Source organism: Chroicocephalus ridibundus, chromosome 1 (assembly GCF_963924245.1).
Source record: "Chroicocephalus ridibundus chromosome 1, bChrRid1.1, whole genome shotgun sequence".
Taxonomy (NCBI): Eukaryota; Metazoa; Chordata; class Aves; order Charadriiformes; family Laridae; genus Chroicocephalus; species Chroicocephalus ridibundus.
This window is the reverse complement of record NC_086284.1, coordinates 141,226,166-141,248,298: the sequence shown is the minus strand read 5'-3', so window position 1 is coordinate 141,248,298 and position 22,133 is coordinate 141,226,166. Positions and strand designations below refer to the sequence as shown.

The window sequence follows — 22,133 nt, the reverse complement described above, 5'->3', positions numbered from 1 at the left end:
AGTTTTGAATGCGTTTTAGTCAGTTTTCTTACTGTCTGGATGTGTAACTAGCACCTCAGAGAAAGTCACACAATGGGTCTCCCCCCTGACAGCAGAGAAGCTCTCTGAGAGAGGAGAAGAAGATGGAATTTTGATCCTTTCTCAAGTTCAGACTTTTCCCTCATTTACCTCTAAGATGAGTGGGTACCAGACGGACGCAGTGAAATGCAGTGAGGGATTTTTGTCATTTCAGTCTGGAGAAGAGAAGACTGAGGGGGGATCTTATCCATGCTTATAAATGCTTAAAGGGTGGGTGTCAGGAGGATGGGGCCAGTCTTTTTTCAGTGGTGCCCGGGGACAGGACAAGAGGTAACGGGCACAAATTTGAACATAGGAAGTTCCATCTAATCATGAGGAGGAACTTCTTTACCCTGAGAGTGGCAGAGCACTGGCACAGGCTGCCCAGAGAGGTGGTGGAGTCTCCGTCTCTGGTGACATTCAAAACCCGCCTGGACGCATTCCTGTGCAACCTGCTCTGGGTGACCCTGCTCTGGCAGGGGGGTTGGACTAGATGATCTCCAGAGGTCCCTTCCAACCCTACCATTCTGTGATTCTGTGAGGTAAGCTATGTTCCATGTATGTGGACTTTCTGGATCACCCTAACTCCCTTTGTATGCATGACGTCTGGGGGACCTTCAGCACTATTTTATTCCTTATTCTGTCAAAAATGCCCTGCCATGGCATCACCCCCTAAGCAATGTTATATTACCAAGACGTGGGAGTGTTTTTTCTCTTTGGAGAAGAATTTTAGCTTTTTTTTGAAAGTTAAGTGGTGACTAAATGTGTCTTGGACGGTTACTTGCAACTGCAGCCTAAGCGATAGGACTTTACAGTTCAGGTAGTCCCTTTCAGGTCCTACAGTCAGGGATAAGGTATCAGCAATTGGTGTTACCCAAGGTTTTGTGTGTTGGGTCTATCTCTCAGCTGTGCTTTACTTCTGGAACGTCAGAGCTGACTCCATTTTCCCAGCCACATATTGTTCAGAAGCGGGACTTACATTAATGGTTTTAATCATGACTACTTGATCCGCCTCCTTGGCTGCTTTCTCTGCAATTTTGACAGTCTCATTGTCCCAGTCAACAAAGTCCATGGCCATCATGCCTTCCAGTGCACTGGGGAGAGAGTAAGGGGCAATGGGGAGGTGGAGACGAGAAATGATGAGAAGATGGGGGGGGAGGAAAAAGGAAAGGAAGGGGGAAAAACGATAAAGGAGAAGAGATTGTTAAAGTATCACAGTTGATAGATTCCTGCAACAAGGCAGCTCAACTTGATAGATCCAGGTACCTGGCTCGCCCTTCCCTATCAACAACATTTCATTTTCATTATTTTTTCCATTTAGCATTCTTCATAGCTACATTTTCCTCTGCTAGCTCCAGAAACGTCTTGACTCTGGACTCACTCTGAGGCCTCCTGCTTGAGTACATGCGCAACATACAAAATGTCAGGGTAGCCCATGCAGCTGGAGATGTTGTTCCGAGGGTAGTAGAAGAGGAATGTGAGACACATCTCATTCATGGTGCTCGGCCCACCCTGCAAGACACAAGGATGACTCAAAGGTCTGCTGAGACACAACAAGGAGACTATTTCTCCTCAGGAAAGCACTCTTGTCGCAGCTCACAAAGACCCTGTGTGGTTAATAAAAAAGAATTTATGTCTTTGACAGAAACAGAGAATCAAAGTATCCTTTGACAAGAGTCTGATAAATAGGCTGCTCTGTAGTTTTATAGCTAAATCTACTTATCCTTTCCTTCAGGAATACTACTGTATTTGTATTTCAATCTACAAGACCCCCAAATCTGAATCTTTGGAAAGTTCAACTAAAACATTCAGGGAATCATCTGTGGCCTCCACATCAGAATTTTTCAGTGGATCCCTACTTTTGGAACAGGCCCAACCAAATCAGTGTTGCTCTCTGTGAATATAAACTATAATCCTCTTTAGGTCAAATCTTAGTTTCTTACGCACATTTCTAAGTGCAATAACATCATTAACTCCTTTGCATGGCATAAGCTCTAAAATAAGTTATGAATCTTGAGTATGGCAATAATTGTTTAACAGTTAAGTTCTGCAAAACTGATGTCTGGTCTAAATAAGAAGAACCAAAATGAATGTCTTCATATTTTGAGAAGTCCAAATCAGGTCCAGGTTATGTAATTTTCTGTATTTGACATCTGTCTGTTCACTACATCCAAATGGTTGATGACTGAAAACTGACTTAGCTGCAAGTTTCACTACTTGCACTTGACATTTTGGGAAAGAGTTACGTTGTATAGTATTAGATGCAATATATCTTTGGGATCTGTTGGTAAGCCTCTAGTAGTAGGGTCTTGCTGCAGAGCTGGAGAGCAGCTGTGCAAGGCATGCCTCAGTATGTCTATGATACTGCATCTGGCACAAGAAGCCTTTACCAGGACTGCGCTTGCTGGTGGAATAGGGGTATGTCTGCCCAAAGGATTTTAATGGTGATAAAGGAATTTTAAAAGTAATGCAATATTTGTAGGTAGAAAAACAAACTTACAAAAGTAACCCCTGACCGATCCAGTGTCTGAAAGTTGCTTTCGACCAGGATCTCATCCCCCTAGGGAACACAGTAGGTCACACCATCAGAGCCGTACAAGTAAAGCACACAAGACAATCTCTTGCAACACGGGCAACCAGGAAACTGTGTGAAATCAATGGGCCACAGCCTGAGATGGAATGAAGGACAGAATATGCCGACATGCTCTGAGACCTCTGGTGCTCACCACTTCCCAGCCTGCCTGCCCAAGGCTACATCCCAGGGGAGGAACCTACTGGTTTGATTATAAGGATTTCCTTCATGTCCCGAATCTCCTGCAGTCTGAAGTCATACTTATTGTCCTCACAGATGATCCCCAGCTGCTCACCATTCCTGGGGAAGACAAGCAAGGGGATAAAGTTATAATGTTTCCAGGGAGGGGTGTGGAATAACCCATTCCTGGATGAATTGAACAGAGCTGAGAAAAATCCCCTCCAGAAATCATGCCTGCTCTCTTTTGTACCTTAACTCACAGCATGTATTTCAGTGACAGTCAGTCCCAAACATACACTTGCAATTTCTCACACAGCCCTCTTTGGTCTGGAGTCCAAATATGGACTTTTTACTTGTCAGTAATCATTATGCCTTGAAACTTTCACCTTTCAGATAACAGTCTGGGATCCCAGAAGTAAGAACTCCAATACCTGCACTGCAACACACTGCCCTAAAAAAAAAAAAAAAACCAAACAACTCTCTGAACCTAGCAGAGTGGAGTTGTCAGGCTGTTTAGGACCTCCCTTGCAGATGCAGAAGTATCAAATGTGAATTCTTCCTTCCTTGCTATTTCTACAGTGCTTTGTGATACTGCTACTTAGGTGGCCTCTGCTCTGCTTGAGCACTTCTTCTCCATCCACGTTACACGTCCTTAGATCTTGCTAAGTACATCCACAGCGCACACAGCAAGGTGCATCAGGGCACCCAGCCCACAACTCCTTGTGGTGCTCATGGCCAGGCTGTCCCAGCAGCTGCCGCACACCCTGCTTGCTTGTTGCAGGCTCGCTCTGTGACTGCTGGCAGCTCTGAGCAGGTGAACTGGTAGGCTCACAACATTCTCCAGCCACATCTCATAGCAAAATGGGTTCAGGAGGGAGGAACCTGTCTTAGAGGCCAGCTTCACAAAAGTTCAAGCCAAGAAAAAAGATTTCCCATCATGTGACACATGGTTTATATATACCATGCGACTTGCATAAAGCGTAGGAGCCAAAGCTATTGCTACTGTCTGGAATAAAATAGCTCTGGCTAAGTCACTCATACTGACTATGTGTGACTTTTGGCCTGTGCTCGGGTATTCTGGATTTAACACCTGAAAAGGAGACAGGCCTACCCCTAAATTGCTATCAAAGATCACAATCTGCTATATTCTGCCAAGGTCAACCTCCAAAGAGGCCAGGGCCTCCACTAATTGGACGAGTGACTAGGAACATCATAGTTATCCTACACGTTACAGGGGAAATCCCAGAAAAAAACCAGTCACTGTGCCTGAATCATCTCCTTCCAGAAGGTGTTTCAAATGCTTGACCTTCTGCTCTCGAGCCTGTCTTTGAGATGGCTCCAGGACACGGTCCTAACATGGTGAAGTCTGTAAAGGTCCTTTATCAGATGTATGCTCATCCTAAGCAAACTGAACTGCTGCCTTAGTCCTCTCTAGACTGGCCTCAGGTGATTCCTGGCAAAGAGACAGAACATTCCATTTTCTTCTGAGGCTTACGGAAAACTCTACTGATTATATCACTCCCTGCTACTTGGAGCATGCACATGGAAGGTGCTAGCCAGCGAGATGGAGGGAGGCTCATTCCTCTTCTCTTGCTGCCTAGCATAGCAATCCAAGTGTCAGGTCAGTTTGGGCTGGAGACCACTAGCATTGAAACTCAGGGATGGCTTTGAAGCCAATAGGTTTTATTGATGTCTGCTTTGCTCCTTTTCCCATTTTTCTGAGGTTGCCTTTGAAGGAGCTTCTAGTCTTTTGGTCCCATTTCTTGGCATACTGGGGAGTGGGTAGAGAGGCACAGGGCCAGGGTGTTTAAACCATGTTTGATTGTAGGGTGCCAGTTTCAGGATAACTGAGGAAGGCCATCTTCAAGGGCAGATGTGCAACTTTGGAACAACTTAGACTCTTCTGAATGATATTTCATATGAGCGCTTAGAAGCCAAACTAGACAACGTCTGCCCTGTTCATAACTCAGCTTTGCACTGGTTGTAGGGGGCCAGGCACTCTCCTGTCTCCCACAGCTTGCCTGCAGTGCAGTGCAGTTCAGGTTCGCTGCAGACCTACGTGATCAACTTAGTATGTGTGGAGTTTCTGCTGGGTGAATCAGCACGTGAGGCAGTATGTGAGACAGTGCAGGTGTCTGGGGATCTGGTGTCAGAGCACGGGCAGCTAAGGACCAGGCAATGCCAAAATTTCCCCTTACCTTCTAGATGGAACTCACATCACATCCTAGAGTGTGCACCTGCAATGCCATGTAGACAGGCAAGGAACTTGATCTTGAAGGTGTCACAGGGAGCACTCTAAGATTAGAGTGTCACTGTGACATCTCACTCACATGCTACTGCGACTACACTCATATGCTAAATATCATAGGATCATGGATTGTTCTTTGGCTCACTGGCATGGACTAAGTGTCTGCCTCCCTGTAACTGTCTGCAGTGTGATGCTTGGCTTATGTTGGATTATTCTGAAATTAGAAACCTAAGGAGAAGATAGGCCTTATACCTATACTACCAAGCACATGGACCTCTGTGATGTCTCTTTGGCCTACAGCGCAATAATTTTTTAGTTCTGGGTTTTGTTTTGTTTTCAAATTCTGAAGTAGAGCTCAAATGCTATGCTGCAGACCGTGACTGGCTATTTTCATAGCTTGAAACTGAGAATGCATGCTTCATGGGCTGGGGTGTGATCAGAGAGCGCATAGGGGTGCTGAAGTTTTTAGTGTGGGAGAATGGTGGAGGAAACCAAACCCAGTGTAGTTTTGCCCATGCAAACTGGTACACTCAGTCCCCAGAACTGTGCCTGCGTAGCCTCAGCGTGAGTCTGGTGAACAGGACCAAGCTATGCAAGGGCACTGTCTAGCAGCTTAGTGTGGACAAGCAGTAGTCCAGTGCTTGAGCTCACTGCCTGGACCTGTTTTATTGAACAGGAGCCACAGTCCCAGTCTCATACTCTCTGCTCAGCTGACCCCTTTTTCCTGAGGAGCTGGTTCTTTGTACTACAATTCAGACACTGCAGTCTCTCGCACTAACAGACAGATGAAGACTAACCTGGGAACATCATTCTCATCCACTCTAGCCAAAGAGGCAGGGACTGATCCTGTGACACAGGCAGCAATACTGTGAGTTTGCTTCTCTTACCGGTATTGAGCAGCTTTCACTCCTCTGCCAGACAGGTGGGTGTGAAGCAAGTAGGCAAAGACATGCAGATCTGGAACCAGCATCCCATTCATCTGCAGTTCAAAATGAAGTAGGTCAGAGCCTGGCAGTCACAGCTTAGCACTAAGTTTCAGGCCTGCCCATCAAGTCAAAAGCTTGATGGAACTTGTATAATCGTCAGCTTAACCTTTTTTTTTTTTTTTAAGGGAAGTTTAAGGCTGTTTCTTCGTGTAGGTCAGTACTGATTGAAAGGTTGCCCTGGAGAGCCTTTCTGAAAATTGCTCTTCTGGCTTTAGATACTGTGGCATAGTTGTCTGAGTTTGTGATATCTCATGCTGGGTACTGTAACCATATCTTGCTATCAGATATGTGAAAAAACTAAGACAAGATACAGGAGAGGTAATAAGTTAAACATGCAGATACACAAACTCTAAGGAAGAGCAGGTAATAGAAAGAGTAAAAGCAGAAATTGTAAGATGCTGATCAATGGGCCATTAAAAGAACCATCAAAATGTAAATGTTAAATGATTCAAAGAAAATATTTGAAAACTGATGAAAAGAAGAAAACCAAGATTACCTCAGGCCTCGTAAGAGGGAGCAAGCATATGGGTTGTTCAAGCGGGATTGTGGGCCTGTGTAAAATTTATGGGATGTTCTAAGTGGATTGTGGGAATGTGCAAAACTTATTGTGGGATGCTTAGGGAAAAGGTCAAAGGTAGGGAAAGAGAGAAACAAACATGGGAAAATGAAGAGAGGAAGAGGAGAATCCAGTGGTACTTAAGCAGACTGCTGGTCAATATGTTTGTCTGACCAAATCTGGTACCTGATCACTGCAATCTAGACTATCTTATTAAAACTCTGTTCCTAACTATTTTCTCTGTGAGTGCGCTCTGTATACTGCGTATATGCATGTGCCTGTGTTTTTGGGATAGGATGATCCACCAGGGAAGTTCAAGCTAGAAAGACCCAAGATGCAGGTCACAGACTGCGTAAAAGGGCCCTGGACCAGGGCACAGATGCTAAAAGGACTTATGGTCTGCACCAGAAATCAGAGAGACCAACAAATATGATTACATATGGTATCTGAGTGAGCGTGCTTATGGTTATGTTCCTCTAGTGAACTTTAAGCCTGATTAGTCAGAGAGGAGGAAGAGGATTGGGCCATTTGTGTTGTCCATATTCATGCCTGCATGGTGCCTGTAAAGATACTGTACTCCTATCTGTGTCAATCTGTTTGTGGCAGCTGAGTCTGCTCTCTGAGTGTGCATGTTTGTGTAGGGTGCGGGTTGTCTATATGTTTGGAGTTTTCCCCCAGCCGCAGCACCTGCTGGGCCTGGGAAAGGGGAAAGTGGCAACCTCACGTCTAGCAGTCCTGGAGGAACCTGCGAATCCTGTGGATCCCACAGTCCGCCAGAGCCGATTATTGTTAGCCCCCTCTTGGCTGTGATTTGAGGGATGTTAGATCTCCACTCTAGAACTATCTTCTTGACCTGAGAGAGAGCACTTACACCTGGTGTAGAAAGGTACTGCCTTCCTTCACCAGTACCACACACATATGGCAGGATAAAGGCCTCTTGCATGTCGTGGCGTAGACTCCCTTGGGGGTCTTGGGTAGCACTACATCCTTTGGGTTTTTTTTCCCTTTCACTTAGATGGGGTGAACAGCTATTCAAGCCGTGGTTCTGACATGCTTACACAGCTCTGCTAACTCTTGGTCCGAACCTTGTGTCTCTGCTGAGCAGTTTCATTGGAATAGATATTAATTTTGTGGCATGCAGAAACGGAGGCTAAGATGGCACCCTGCACCAAATAGCTTTTGGACATGTCTAGAGCAAGATGAAAAACCAAAGCAGGAAAGATCAAGAAGGATTTCACATGGCTTTCCGCACACTCACTTCATCAAACTGGCTGGAATTACAAAGGCCATAGGATCTGTAGGATTCTGCTCCAGGAGGAATGAAATGCACAGGGAAAGTGAAGATGCCTGTTTGCAGAACCCCCACATCATATTTCCGTAGCTCCGGAGTATAGTAGATTCGTACCCCTGAGCTGTCGATCAAACCTGTAAAAGAAAAATGACCACTCTTTCAGCAATGACTCCAGAAACAGCAGAAGCAGGGCCTGAAGCAACAACACATATAGTGTCTCTTTCCCAGTCACAGGCTGGGAGCAGGCACAGATTAACAGGAAGGTCTAAGCCTTCCACCCTACCCCTGTGGTATGGTCCACTGTAATTTACAGTGTATTAAGTCATGCAAGGTGTATAGTTGCACAGATCTTCACTCATAGCGCATCTGGATCCAGCCCCACTTACAGTTTCAGATGATTCCCATAAAATCACTCCACCCTTTGTTTCCCCTTCTGTGAAATGATAGCGTATACTGTGGTGGCATTCTTCATCACCACCACATAGGGACTGAGAGCTGGAGGTCACGGTAGAAGCTTGAGGTGGTATTATTAGGTTTTCAGGACTTTATCCAGACCATTGGTACACCTATTTCTCCAACTGCCACTCTGTCCTTTCCTTTTTCCCCATAATGCCCACTTTTCCCTGACATTTTCCCTAACAGTCCCACTAGTATCACAACAGGAAATGTGCTCAGCTTTTTCAATGGTAAGACGTGTCCAATCTAAGTGGATGTAACTACCTATGTTCCTAAAGTTAGTTTAAGTTCTTCCTGGGTGGGAGCCCAGTCCAGTTTCTTCTTACTGTCCTGAAGGCTGTACTGAGCGGCATACGGAAATGTTTCATGTAGAAGCTGGTTTCTAAGAAGCATGTAGGTGAGGTCTGAGGCTTCCATCTTGAGGCTGTTGTTTGTCAGACAACTGCCCAGCATTACCCACCTGGTAACAAGTCAAAATTGCTGTAATGGATTTCTAGTCGGACATACTGAGGATCCCAAGGTGTCCCTATGGAAACTGCAGCTTCATCTGGAAATTTATAAGACTTGTGGAAAGAGGAAGAGGAGGAAAAAAGTTATATGAAGTAGTTAGTTTTTAACTCTTCTCTCTTGTTTCTTGATTGAAAACTTACAAAAAGAAAGTTTTTCATTTCTTTCATCTCTGAATATTTATTTAGACACTGACAGAAATCAAAATATTGTCAGAAATTCTGCCAGTTCCATTTCTTTTCCTTCTGAATCAGAACAAGGAAGAATTTTCAAAATTTTTTTTTTCATTTGCCCTTTTGATTGGTTTCATTTTTATTTTTATACTATATTTAGTAGGAAATGGTTATAGAATGTGTACACTCTTGCAGCGAATTTCATATCAGTATTGGCACTGCATAATAGAAAATCTGAATAAAATTAGTGTAAGGGTTTTGTCTAAAACGTGTCTCCTTCCTCTCTTCTCCCCATGTACATGTATACTATAGGGATACAAAATACATTTTGCTCTGAAAGGCAAAGTGACCATCACAAGATAGACAATAATATTTGTGCAGCACTGACTCGGCCACTCAGCCAGAAGCATCAATTTCACTGAACTTTTAATTTTACTCTGCTGAAAAAAAAAAAAAAGCAGAAAGTAGGTACACTTCTTTCTGTTACACAAGACTAGCACAAGGAGAATTTTGTGAAATTAATGGCAACATTATCAAAAGGTTGGAATGAAAGTCTTCTTACGTGACTTACAAGACTTGTTTAATGCAGGTATGATAATAACCTGCACACATATGCAGAGTATCGAGAACTCCGTAGAAATCGACAGCATGACCTGATGCAGCAGAAGTAGAGTTGAATGGGGACAGTATGAGGAAAATCACCGGTTTGGCTGGCCCTGCAGCACTGTGGGGTCTTAATGGACAAGCTGATGAGAAGGTTACTACTGTTCATAACAAAAAAAATGGGGAAGGGAATGTGCCCTGCAGACTCACCTCTCCTCCAACAGCCCAGCCCACAAGCACCTGAGAGCACAGGGCAAAATCTGGATTGGCTCCATAGCAATCATCTATGCCACTGGGTAACACACTGGCATCGCCACAGGCATAAACAAGAATATGATGAACCAAGGATATATTGTGGGGTGTTATTACAGGTTCGAACTGTAACCAAAAGAAAGAGTGAAAAAAGTTACTGTCGACTCTAAAACATTTATTTCTCAGGCAACCAGAAAGAGCAGTTAAGCATACCTTAGGCGAACCGATACAATCTGATTCGCAAAATGAGTGGTAAACTGGATGATGATTTATCAACTCATTTTGGTATGCACCCAGCAGAGTCCATTTGTCCAGAAACAATTTGAATCTTCCTCTAAAGCACCTCTCCTTAATCAGAATCACAGGGGTGTCTATTTGACCTGTTATGCTGGGAAGCGTGGTTCCAGACTAGAAATGTAAATAGTTTACCTCATATACCATTTTCTTGGCTGCAAAGCAACATAAGGGACCCTGATCTCAAGTTCACTGTAATTCACTGCTCCTTCAGTTGTGCCAAAAGTACTATAATCAAGATAGTTTAAATAAACCCCGCAAATAACCTGGAACTGCTCATTAACCACCTAACTTTTTACCAGCAATGATGAGATCAGGCCTCAAAATCCTGATGTTACCCTGAGAGCTGACTAAAGCTCCTGAGTTTGTTCTGTAGGATTAACTGTCATATTCTTCATTTTTCCAGTCCATGAAAATTCTTTGTTATGAAATTTTGCCTTATGCCATTTCAGTGGAACATCTGTTTTTAAACCTTCAAAACCCACAAAACTAAGAAGGGTTATTTGACCTTGAAGCAAAGTTATCTTAACTTGAGAAGTAAACTAATCTTGCTTTGGACAGTTCCTGTTTCTTTTTTTTTTGATCTTCTTTTTTGCATATTGAATCGTGAAAACATGACTGCAAAAATGTTAGGTTTGCTTTTTATACAAATATTCTTAGGAATTTCCAAGAGCAAAAGCAAAAGTCATTCCAAATATAGAAAACTCTGGAGGCTCCTTTTGCTCCCAAAGATACCAATAGGTAACATGGCCTGAGCTCACTGCGCTAAGACATCAGACTTGTAGCAAGGTTTTTTCAGGAGTGATGCACATGAAGACAAAGGTACTTCCAAAGCTAGAAACAAGACAGAGCTTATTTCCACACAAGCCAGACAAATTAGCTGGCTCATCCCAATGGCAGCGAAGGACAGATGGAATGCTCCCAAGTTTTTACTAAAATGCTGTAAAAGACAGCCTTGTGCACACGATTGAAGGAGTAAGTCTGTTCTGCCCTGTTTTTTCCACTGTAATACAACCTGCAAATTTACCTTGTAGATATGGTGTTTCTGATCGACCATGGGCAGCGGGATAAAGGTGCAGGCGTACTTGGTTTCTTCAAGTGGAACAGCAAACTGAAAAAGAGACAGACACGTGAGTCACCTGAAGGTTCCCCTGGCAACTCAGTAAAGTGCACAGGGAACTGGAGAAGCCAAAGGGAGGCAGTGCAAGGAGAATGAGACCCAGAAGAGGAGGGGGCAGGAGGGATGATGCATTTAGCAAGCATTTGATTGTATTTTGGTTGCAACGAGTGACGTCAGGAAGATGAAACTGTGTTCTGGTGAAGCGCAAACACATTTGTCAGCTCTACCTGGTCTTGAATTCATTTTCTTTCAGATTTTTTCTGTATTTTTCCAAAAGGGAATTGCATTACTAATTTACATATTGTAACATGAACTGAGCATAGGAAAGATCCATTCCTTCAATCAACATTTTCAATTGCCTGTTTTCTGGAGTCACAAGCACAACACATGATAGCGCTAATCCCACAAATCTTTACATAAAAATAGTGCCCCTCTTTACTATGGAATGTTGCCCATGCTGATCAGCAGATGCTGCTGTGTCTTGAGTGAGTGCTGACTGTGTGGGCTGATGCTGTTTAAAGAAGGAAGGTGTTAATGCAATACCACACTGAGCTGGTACTTTTGGACTCCATTTGCCAAGGATGGCGCACGTACCACGAGGTGATGCTAATGGGGGGGCTCCAGCTCTCCTGGTTAGTCCTTACATCTGACACTGAGATGCAGCATAAGTTAATACTGGAGGCAGCACACACAGTAGTGTACACTGCATTTTCTGAGCTCTTAGCCAGACTTGCCACTAAGCATTCAAATGCTTTCCCATTATTTCTTTCCTCTGTGATATTGCGGAATTCCCACAAAACAAAGATGAGAATCAGTAAATATCTTCAGTATATTATAGATATTTTTCTACGTGGATGGGACAATAGACCTGTATACATACGTGCCTGAGTTGTTAATTATATTGCAATTCAGTAGCACCACCACCTCTGTTTGACTCCTTAAACTCTAGTCAAGGGAACAGACTACACCTTACAGCATTTTCCTAACAAATAAGCCCTTACTCTCCACACAGCAAGTCTTCCCACTTCATTCCTCCTCTTGCCAGTTCTATTTGTGTGTTTCCAAGATCAGTCATTTTTTGATCTGTGCCATCCAAACCTCCAGCATGGACATGATCAACTTTGCAAAGAAAGGCAGGAGGAAAATTTTCTAACATGCCAGGTAAAGCTCTTGCCCAATACTTACATTGTCCAGCCTCAGGTCATAGGTGAAGAATATTTTGGGGTCAGTTGAGTCAGATGGGGCTCTGTACCTCATCAAGAAAAGAGACTTGGAGAATCTTTGTCCTTTAAAGAATTGGACTGTGTCATCAGTACCAAAGGCAGTAACGAGGCATGCTGTGTCCACCTGTAATGGGAGGGTTTCATTGGAAACTCTCCTTCTTTCCTTCCCATCAACCACACACACAGGTGTTCACCCCACAATCACATGCCTTGCACCACCACGGATGTATTAAAGTGCAACCCACATACTAACCATGTGCAATTAAAAATAATCTAAAATAATATCACTTTGTGTATTTGGTATGTACCCAGACACTCACACGATATGTCAGAACACACAACACAAAGTAAGCAGTTTAATACACAGGATTTGTCTTGTCCAGATAGAAACACGAGCAAGCAGAGGCAGTTCATTTATCTGTATATACTATTAATGCCCTTTGGGAAACTTTTACTAAGAGATTTACACAAAGCTAAGAGAACTGTAGTCCCCTGATTCCCCATTAACAGCTACTGTTGAGCATGAATGTACTCAGTGATCTTCCTGGATCTGCCCCATCATGTAAGGACAGCAGTAGCCATGGAACTCTGGGCTCTTCCCATTCAGAATGGGATTATATCTCTTTCAATTAGTAAAGGTCATTAAGAAGGTTTGTAAATACAAAGGCATCTATCCAGTCATTTTCACATGAATTTGAACTCTGGAAAAACAGCTAATGTACACCTAACTCTGGACAAACATTTTTGAGTGGGCTAAGCCTTGCATAATGCTGATTTACCCAGTGGTCCCTCAAGCAAAGGTGAAACAGTGAAAACAGTGTCTATATACTTAGAGTTCTGAAATTGTGTGCATTAGTGTGCTTGTGAACGTTGGCAAAGCATATTTTTGAAAAAACTCTGGCTTAAAATACCAGTTTGGGTTGGCCAAGTTTTTAATGTCAGTCAATACCAGTATGAAGCTGGTATCGCATCAAGAGAGGACTCCAATTATCAAAGCATTCTGAATTTTCTAAACATAATTCTTCCTAAAATACTGCCTTATATTAGACAAATACAAGCCTCATCTCCCATACTAGATTGTTTTTTTATATGTGGCAAACAAGAGAGACACAGACAAATGAGCAAAATTTTGAAGACCTGCGTTCAAACTTAAGAAAGAGTTGAGATTTATACCTTCCTGTCATCCTCAGATCTGACCCTGGGGATCTGGGAATACAATGGGACATGGGAGCAGGTTTGTTTGGGATGTTGCTTGAGCAGTCCCCTTTCTTACTGTGATATCCAGGTCATTTGGGTCACATGTCCGGAGGTGTCGTTTGAACAGCATGGTGGTGGAGGTCTCATTCTCTGTCACTGACAGCAGTTGGTAGTCCTGACTGTCATCTTCCTCAAGGGTTGCCTCATCTACCACATGATAATCCTGGAAAAGAAACAGGGGTGAAAGCCATAGAGAGAAGGAGAGGAGAGAAGAGGGAGAGGGAGACGGAGAGGAGAGCTTCCTACACCCGAAGAAGTCATGTTTCCAAGTACTGCTGGTGGGATATGAGTAATTATCCAAGCATTTCACTCTCCAAAAAGCTCCTCTGCTTTCACTGGTGATTTCCACAAACCAATTGAAGAGAACTCAGATCCAGTCCCTTCTATATGGAGCTGCTCAAGAAAAGAGCAGGCCCGGGGTCCCATCACCCAGAGGATGGCCTGGACAGGATGGATCCTAGAGGATCTTCCCTGCTTCCTGAGTGACATGCTGCACGCTGGGACATTTTACCACATCTGGCTCAACCACACAGGGTGTGAAATGAAATAAGTCCTGTTGGAAAACAGAGGTAGTTCAAAAGTAAAATCTTTTGGGCATATTAAAGCTTCTACTTTAACTCTTAGGTTTTCCATAACTAACCAGTGGTTTTTGCAGCATATGCATAGTGAAAAAAACAAATAACATATAGCCAAGGTCATCAAATGCAATTGTTACTTGGAAAAAAGGTACAGAAAAATGAGACAGGGTTTGAAAGCACCGAGTTGTCTAGTTCCTGTATAAATCTCAGTGGGAACAGAATGGGCCACAATAACTGCTGCTATGAAAATATGAGGTGAAAAGGTGGAACTGTACACACAGCTGCAGAAAGAGAAGAAGAATAAAAAGGAGTAAAGCTCTAAGTTGCCTGACTGAGACTGCATCATATTTTTGTGGCAAAGGAGTTCAAGTGACCAGAAATGAGAAGGTAGTAGCTGCAGACAGGATGAAAATCTCTCCTAGAGAAACACGAAATATAATAAGGCATATGTCTCCCTAATGCACAGCTGTTAACTGCTACATTGAGGAGTTTTGCTGCAGTATTCAACTTTGGAGGGATAAAAGAAAAGAGAAAAATTTTACCAGACAACAGTCTGGTCAAAGAAGAATATCTTTATGTAAAATCCTTCCTGGTATTTTTTTCTAGCCATCTCTGTTCCTTTAAGTGATTCTTTCAAAGCCTGTTTACAGCTTTTGCTAAGTTTTCCCATATCTCCTCTAATATTCTTTCATCTTCTGGATTTTATCCATGGATTTGGACTTTCAGAATAATCTAAGCAACTTTTCTCTAACAGAAGTGCGCAATTTACAGAGGGACATATAATAGTTTGAAAATACAGCTTTTGTTTTCCTATGTTTTGAAATACCTATTGCACTCTTTCATTAAAAGATCAAAATTCAAAGTCTCCAAATAAGCTAGTTGAAAATAAACAAGTTATTTAAAATTCAATATACCTTATGAAAGAGGAAGATAGTAAACAGCTGAAAAAAAAACCACGTTTGTGAAAACAAACCTTTTTGGCAAGTTTTTTCCATTGGACATTATTCAGATAATGACTTTGTTATGGTTGTAGTAAAGCAGAAAACTGAAACAAAACCCAAAGACGCAAGAGAGGATTAGAATGAAGAGTGCAAACTTAAACTTCATTTACAGTAACTAGCATATTTTTTCTTTAAACTTACTTTGCTTACTGGAATGTCTCCAGACTTAAATAATTGGAAGATATTTTCTGATAAATAAAAGAGTTGAAAAAACCAAAAACTTTTGTGGGACGGAAATTATTTTCTAACTTAAACAAAGAGTTTCAGCTACCAATGCAAAAAAAAATTGAAAATGTTAAATATCTCTTCTGAAAACAATGGAATGTTTAATATTTTTGAAACCAAACACTTCAATTTTTCCTTTCAGGAGGTTCTTTTAGGAGAAAATAAATGCTTTGGTTTTACCCCAAATCATAGAATCATAGAATTGTTGAGGTTGGAAGGGACCTTTAAGATCATCGAGTCCAACCTTTAGCCTATATTCTTTATATATCACTTTAAAAAAAATCATTACTAAAAAATAAAGAACAAGGTTTTCTTCTAAATTGATCGTAATTTTTTCCCTGGGGTCACTGACAGCCAAAAATTCCCTGTCTGTGTCACAATCACAAGAAGATTTCAAAAGTGGGTATTACAAGAGCAGTTTTGCAACTAACCGTTATAAGTAAGACTAGCTACCTCACCCCCCCCTTCCAAAGTTCAGCCATTTTAGACAAGCACCGAGACATATTTCATGCAAAACACATTTTACTGTTGTGTGAAAAGGGAACTGAAAGCAGCTGAACAAAATAAAACCGCTATGACTGACAAACACTTCATCAGTGTAAACTCTTCTTCTTTCTGTATCTGGATAGCATTAAACGGCCTGTTTCTCTTTCACGATTAAACCAAAACAAAACAACACCCACGTCTTTTATTTAGCAGCCTCAGTGGCATTTTACTACTCCAAACTCCAGCTGTTTTAACATCAGGCCTTTATCCTTAGTGGTTGCCTTTATAGACAATGGAAAAATCAGCAAGTCCCATGATGTCCTATCCGATTCCTAAGCGAGACATTTAAGACAATCAGAAAGAAGCAACTTTTGGAGGTGAACACATGTCTCCACTTACTACAGAGGAAACCAAGTAAATTAGCCTTTGAGCAGCTTCAGTGAAGGAAAACATGAGACTTTCATATCTGACTCCTGGATGAACTGACCTCTGGTTTGCATGAATCAGAAGTTACTCTCCTAGCCGCCTCTTCTAGCTTCATGGTAAGAGATTGTTGCAGTCATATCTAATTGGTTCTGGCTGTGGTTTTGACTTGCAGGTGGGATCAGTTTATTTGCCTAAACAACATCATCTAGTGCCATCTGGGATATCATAGGGTATCTCAGGCAGTTGTATGGGGCTAGAAGGCATGACACAGGACCTGCAGAAGACCTGGACTTTCAGACAGAGGCCATGCCAACTGAGCATCTCAAATGGCATCGGACATCTATCTTTAGCCAGTTGAGCCCATGTGCTTTCAAGCAATATAATTAGAGCATGACCCTTGGCAAAAGGGGATGCAGAAGAAGTCTTTTCAACTTACAGAGAAGTAGATGCTGCCATTTGGGAAGACACCTCCTATCACAATGTCAGATCCAGGCAACTCTCCATGAGGGCTGAATCCAAATGCCACCCAGCCAGTTGTATGGACCTGCAGTTCAAATGACATCAGCTCCTGCTCATCATGGTCCCAGCGGAGGCAGACCATGTTTGAAGGATCCAGGAAAGTAGAGAAACGCAGCGGTGGAGGTGCAGGCTGTCCAGAACAAAAGCATGGGAGGAACAAGAAGAAGAGCATACCCTTGATTCTTGAAAAAAGAAATACCATTGCCGGCAGGACCACTGCAGTTTGCAATTCTTGCTGATACCTTGGGCAGGTATTCTGCTATGGGAGCCCAGTTTATATGGAAGTGCATGAGGCTGGGCCTATTGCCAGAAAGGAGGAGTGGAAACTGACTGTTCTATAGCCAATGTAACATGTAGGAAAGATAACACTTTATGTAATATGTCCTGGCACCCTGCCTAAGTGAAATTGTAGGAGGCCATCCCATATACATCTTAAAACATTTTTAAGAGCTGTTTTGTACTACACAACCAAAAAAAGCAACAAAGTCTTTACTTCCTACCCACTACTTGGGGTGGGTGAATGCTGGCTCTCCTCACCAAGGGAAAGGGTCTCTTCTGCCTAATTTGCCTTTCTGTTGCAAATGCTGAAATGAACCCTACTGTCTGGTGTGATGGTTATTTGCAAGTTTGTTGGGAATGGGCTGGTGACTCTTAGTGACGTGGCTTCTCAGAGGAAACGACTGTGCCACATAAAAAGGGCTCCTGGACTGTAGTCAACTAGTAGAATAAGAAAAATGCTCCATGCACTATATGTTGCTGGGAATGAGTGGAAGGAGAAAAAGGCATCATCTGTTGCCCTAAGACCTTTCAGCATAATGATACGAAAAACAAAGAGCCTCAGCAGGTTTCCAACAGTTTCTGCCAGGAAGTGCCTTGTGCATCTCATCTTCAATTTGCACAGTAGCGTAATCCACTACAAAACATAGCCTGGGTCTGTGGATTTTGAAGGATGTGGTAATTTATTCCTAGTTACTTGATAGGAAAGCCAAGAAAAGCCCATTTGTATTAATCTTCTGAGACAAGTGCTCACAGAATAGATGAGTAACCGAGAAGGAGAGATATCTAATCTGATCTTCAGGGACAGGGCTTAAACAGATCAAATTGCATACAGATTGCTTGAATCCCAGGTTACTTTGTTGGCAGTCCTGCTTTAGACAGCAAGTATATTTGTGGTTTCTTTTGTGAATTATGTAATACAGTGCCAACATTTTAAATTTTCCCTGCGCCAGAGAGGCCCAAGACACTGTTCTGGGGGCACTAGGCAGAGCTGAGGGACGTGGTAATGCTAAGTAAGTATTTCAAGGCCAGGACAGCACAGGGATATTAAAACAACTGGAGGACTACAGCCCCTGTGTGAGGAGAACCAAAGACAGAGTTGATGATGAAGTGGGGAAGGAATAAGGGAAGGGAATCTGCACGGCTGCATTAGGGTGCTTTGCAGAGCTGCTGGTGTGAGAAATCTTCACTTGCTAGTTCTCCACTCTTAAGCAGAAAATCCCTTTCTCACATGGAGAAGAGCATGAGATTAGGGAATGCAACTAAGACGCTGCTGGAAGGCCTGACTATCCTGGGATCACAAGGAGACATGGTTCAGCTGTGTGACAAAGATTAGAATTGCATGGTCTCTTTGATGGAGCAGGATGTGGTGTTTGCGTGCCACTGCTGATGGGCATGGAACAGGTATCCAAGAACAGGAAGATACCACAGATTGGCAGTGAGCAAGATGCCAAAGAAGATTACGAAATTATAGGTTACCTGAGTAGAGGAAAGAAGACAAAACCCCTCCCTTTAGAAAACAAAGTGCTCATACAGGAGCCCAGCATGGAAAGAAAGAGGAGGGTCAGAACCACAGGGTGCAACAGCACTTTTAAGGATCTGCCTCATGTGGCAGATAGAGACACCCAGAGAGAAGAGGGAAGCAGTGATGTTTCACTGTGTTTTCTCTTCAGGGGTTTTGATGATATACAACCAACTCGGGAGATGAGGAAGAATGAAAGTGTTACGCCCAGTACTCTTTTGAAACGACCCTGAAGGCTCCACTGCTGAAACCCTTTGCTGGCAGCACACCTGTCCCAGACACCCAGACAACTCCAACCCCCGCGTCTCCCCAGGGAGGGAAGCATAGGATTCCTGTTGCAACCAGTTGAAGCAATGTCAGTATTTCATTTCACAATATTTGACCTTCTGTTGAGGTTATTTAATAACTTCACTACTTCTTCTAGGCCAATTTTTAACAAAATACTCCATTTTACAAAAAAAAAAAAAGTCACAGAGTCTTGTTTTGGAAATGTGGAAAGAAATGCAACCTTCACCTCAAAGACCACAAGCTGCCCAAATTGGATATCCAGTCAAAGGGATTTATTCAGGTTGACTTCATGATCAGTGGCAGAGGAAGCCTAGACTAACCTAGACAAAACAAGTATTTTTAAAATTACTTGAGTGACATGGAATGAATCCAAAATGCAGCATTTTGATACCCTTTACATTTCTTATCATTTTTTTAATATGAAGCTAGTCACTCATTTCAACACATTCACTTCTAATCCCCACAAACTCAGTGTGAAAGACCTCAAGATCTTGCTGAAGATCAGCTAAGAGACTTCTAGGAGACCTAATTTAGTTGCCCACACATAGGTGTCTAGTGCCCTTTGAGATGCCCACTTGTATTTCACCTGGCCTCACCTGCTGCTCCAGGAGGGCATGGGTTTCCTGCTGTACCTGTCTCATCTCTATCAGCTCTGTGTGGACATCTTCAATCGCTAGGCCATCAAAAATAGCTATTTATGCCTACGTTAAGACAAGAGAGTCATGCCTTCGGTGACAATAAAAAGCCTGGACAACAGATTTATATCTCCTCAAAATGAGGGATTAATGAGGGATAAAGGCAGCATTTTAAAACCACCTACTTCTGCCAGTGTTCATGTGTAAGATTAGTTAAAGGCGCCTACTTGTAATAACGTCGACACTTCTGCTGTGGTGGGTAATAGGAACAAAACTAAATATTGTTGTTTAAAATGCTTTAAATTACCATTTTCTAGTTTTATCCTTCATTTTATCAAGGTGTTAAGAACCACTGCTCTGCAGCTATGCCCAGACTAAGATTAAAATCTACTTTTTTCTTTACTTTTTGTGATGTTTTTTGGAGAGGAAATATGGAAATTATGAAAATATGCTAATTTTTGTTTCAAGCAAAACGGTGGAAAGACCAGAAAGGCTTGTTAAACAGTAAAGGGAACAATAATAAAAGCAGTAGAGTTGGTCACTTATTTTTCAAATGAAATATTTTTCTCCAAAAATGTGGACTTGCTGAAACCACAGCTTTTCACATATACCACGCTGCCAACAGTTTGTCAGGGGAGGCTTTCAGTTCCAAGTGGAATTAGTGGCTGAAAAAAAGAGAAAAAGAAATGACTGCCCAAATGCGCTAATTAGAAAGGATGTTTGGTAGGTTGATATCCTGCTTCTGGGCCATGTGTTGTGGTGTCTGGAACAAGGCTTGGAGCTGAATCCTGTATCTCAAGTCAATACACAGCCAACAGAATATCTGCTATTTTGGCATCGATTTGTTATCCTCCTTTAACAGGTCTTAGCTGTATTACCCAAGGGAACATAAAAGGGGGATGTTAATGAAAGGCAACTGAAAGGACAGTAGCAAAGGGAATGCCCTGGGTGAAAATGAAGGGTTTGTAAGCATTGGCAAGAAGCGGAGGGTGTCAGTGGGGGAATCAAGGTTTTCAAGACTAAAATAAATGGAGGCAGCTCAGCTCTGTGCCTCATGCTCAAAACAAGGTTTGCTTGATAGACCTTGTTACTGTGCTTGCAATACTTATAATATTCCCTATTCTCTGGACAAGGCATATTGATATGGTGCAAGTGTGTTAGATTAGTGGTGTTTTAGCTTATCTACCGAAAAGGGCAGAAGCAAGGCTGCATTAGAGGATTTACTAACTTTGTTTCCTGATTCTCAGCAGTTCAGGTTTCAAGCATGACAAAGACTTCTTGTCCCTCCCCATCTCCATCCTTCTCAATGACTGTGTCCTCTAGAAGGACTTAAGACAATGCAGGGCTACTTACATTTGGGAAATGCATTATGTTGCACTATGAGCTGCTGCAGTTTAGAATGCTATGTTTTACAATGTGGTGCACAGTACTATATCATACTGAGATGGTATGATACTCCCTTATAAGACATTGTATGATGTGTTATTATATTATGCTCACTATTTGAAGTAAAATTGACTAGAGGTTTAAAAAGGACTGGAGACTGATACCCAGAGAGATGCTCTGGCAGAGTGACAACTTGAACCTTTGGTAGCCGGGCTAAAAATATCTTTGCACTCAGCACCACACCACACACACTCAGCACCTGCACATCTTTGACAGCCTTTCTTTTCCATGTTTGGATCCATCCCAGATCCTTTACGATTCAAAAAAACTGAAGCTGACTTACCTTTTGCCGCCCATCCGCAAGACTGCTTCTACCAAATCATATGGGGAGCCATAGCAAGAAGAGGAGGAGATATAGGCTCCTTCCTGAGTAAAGCATGCATTCCTGAAGGAAAGCTGCTGACCCATTGTTTCATGAGCTGCCTTGTGAAATGACTTCACCTTTGCTTAACATCATTTTTCAGCTCTTTCACTGCCATTGGCTTGTTTTCCCATTGCAGTGTTGCCCAAATACTGCTATTCCTGCTTAACCTTGAAGCACTCTGCTCCCAGGTTAAGATACAACATTCTAGACATAAACAGAGGACTCACAACTGTCACACACTCAGCATTCTATGAGATGTGTTTGGTGGACTTTTTTACAGGAAGACTCTTTCATAGGAAGAGGAACGTGATAAAGACGAGCCATTAGAAATGCATTCAAAATTGAATACAGGCAACCTGTAGTGACATTAGATGGCATTGGGACACTAGTGAAGGATCCAAAACCACTGTACAGGCAACACCTCACGACCAGCTGCAACTCTGCATTATGAAAATTGGATTGTGATATTTCAAGATGGTTGCAGATATCTTTATTGACCCTGAATAAAAGAACTAACTTCAGGATCGAGCACAAAGAAGAGCATGGCACGACTGTTAGGATCCCCATGGTCTGGTCTGGGCTCTAGCAGTGA

General features: G+C 42.6%; 1 protein-coding gene across 1 annotated transcript; it reads right to left on the bottom strand.

Annotated features, from left to right (window-relative positions):
- Positions 1-1,434: 1,434 nt before the first annotated feature.
- LOC134510005 (putative DBH-like monooxygenase protein 2) lies at positions 1,435-21,585 on the bottom strand. Its single transcript, XM_063322797.1, has 13 exons — positions 21,461-21,585; positions 17,253-17,310; positions 16,928-17,140; positions 13,792-13,938; positions 12,481-12,642; positions 11,203-11,286; positions 9,840-10,007; positions 8,807-8,909; positions 7,858-8,024; positions 5,945-6,036; positions 2,833-2,929; positions 2,558-2,617; positions 1,435-1,569 (listed from the first exon to the last, which is right to left on the bottom strand). Exons 1-13 carry the CDS (start codon positions 21,583-21,585, stop codon positions 1,435-1,437), a joined length of 1,611 nt encoding a protein of 536 aa, XP_063178867.1.
- Between the last annotated feature and the right edge of the window lie 548 nt (positions 21,586-22,133).

Coding starts and splice junctions, on each gene's coding strand:
- LOC134510005 (XM_063322797.1), bottom strand. CDS start 21,585: ATGGGTCAGCAGCTTTCCTTCAGGAATGCATGCTTTACTCAGGAAGGA. Junction 17,311..21,460: donor TTGCGGATGGGCGGCAAAAG/GTAAGTCAGCTT, acceptor TTCTGGCAATAG/GCCCAGCCTCATGCACTTCC. Junction 2,618..2,832: donor AAATCCTTATAATCAAACCA/GTAGGTTCCTCC, acceptor TGTGTTCCCTAG/GGGGATGAGATCCTGGTCGA.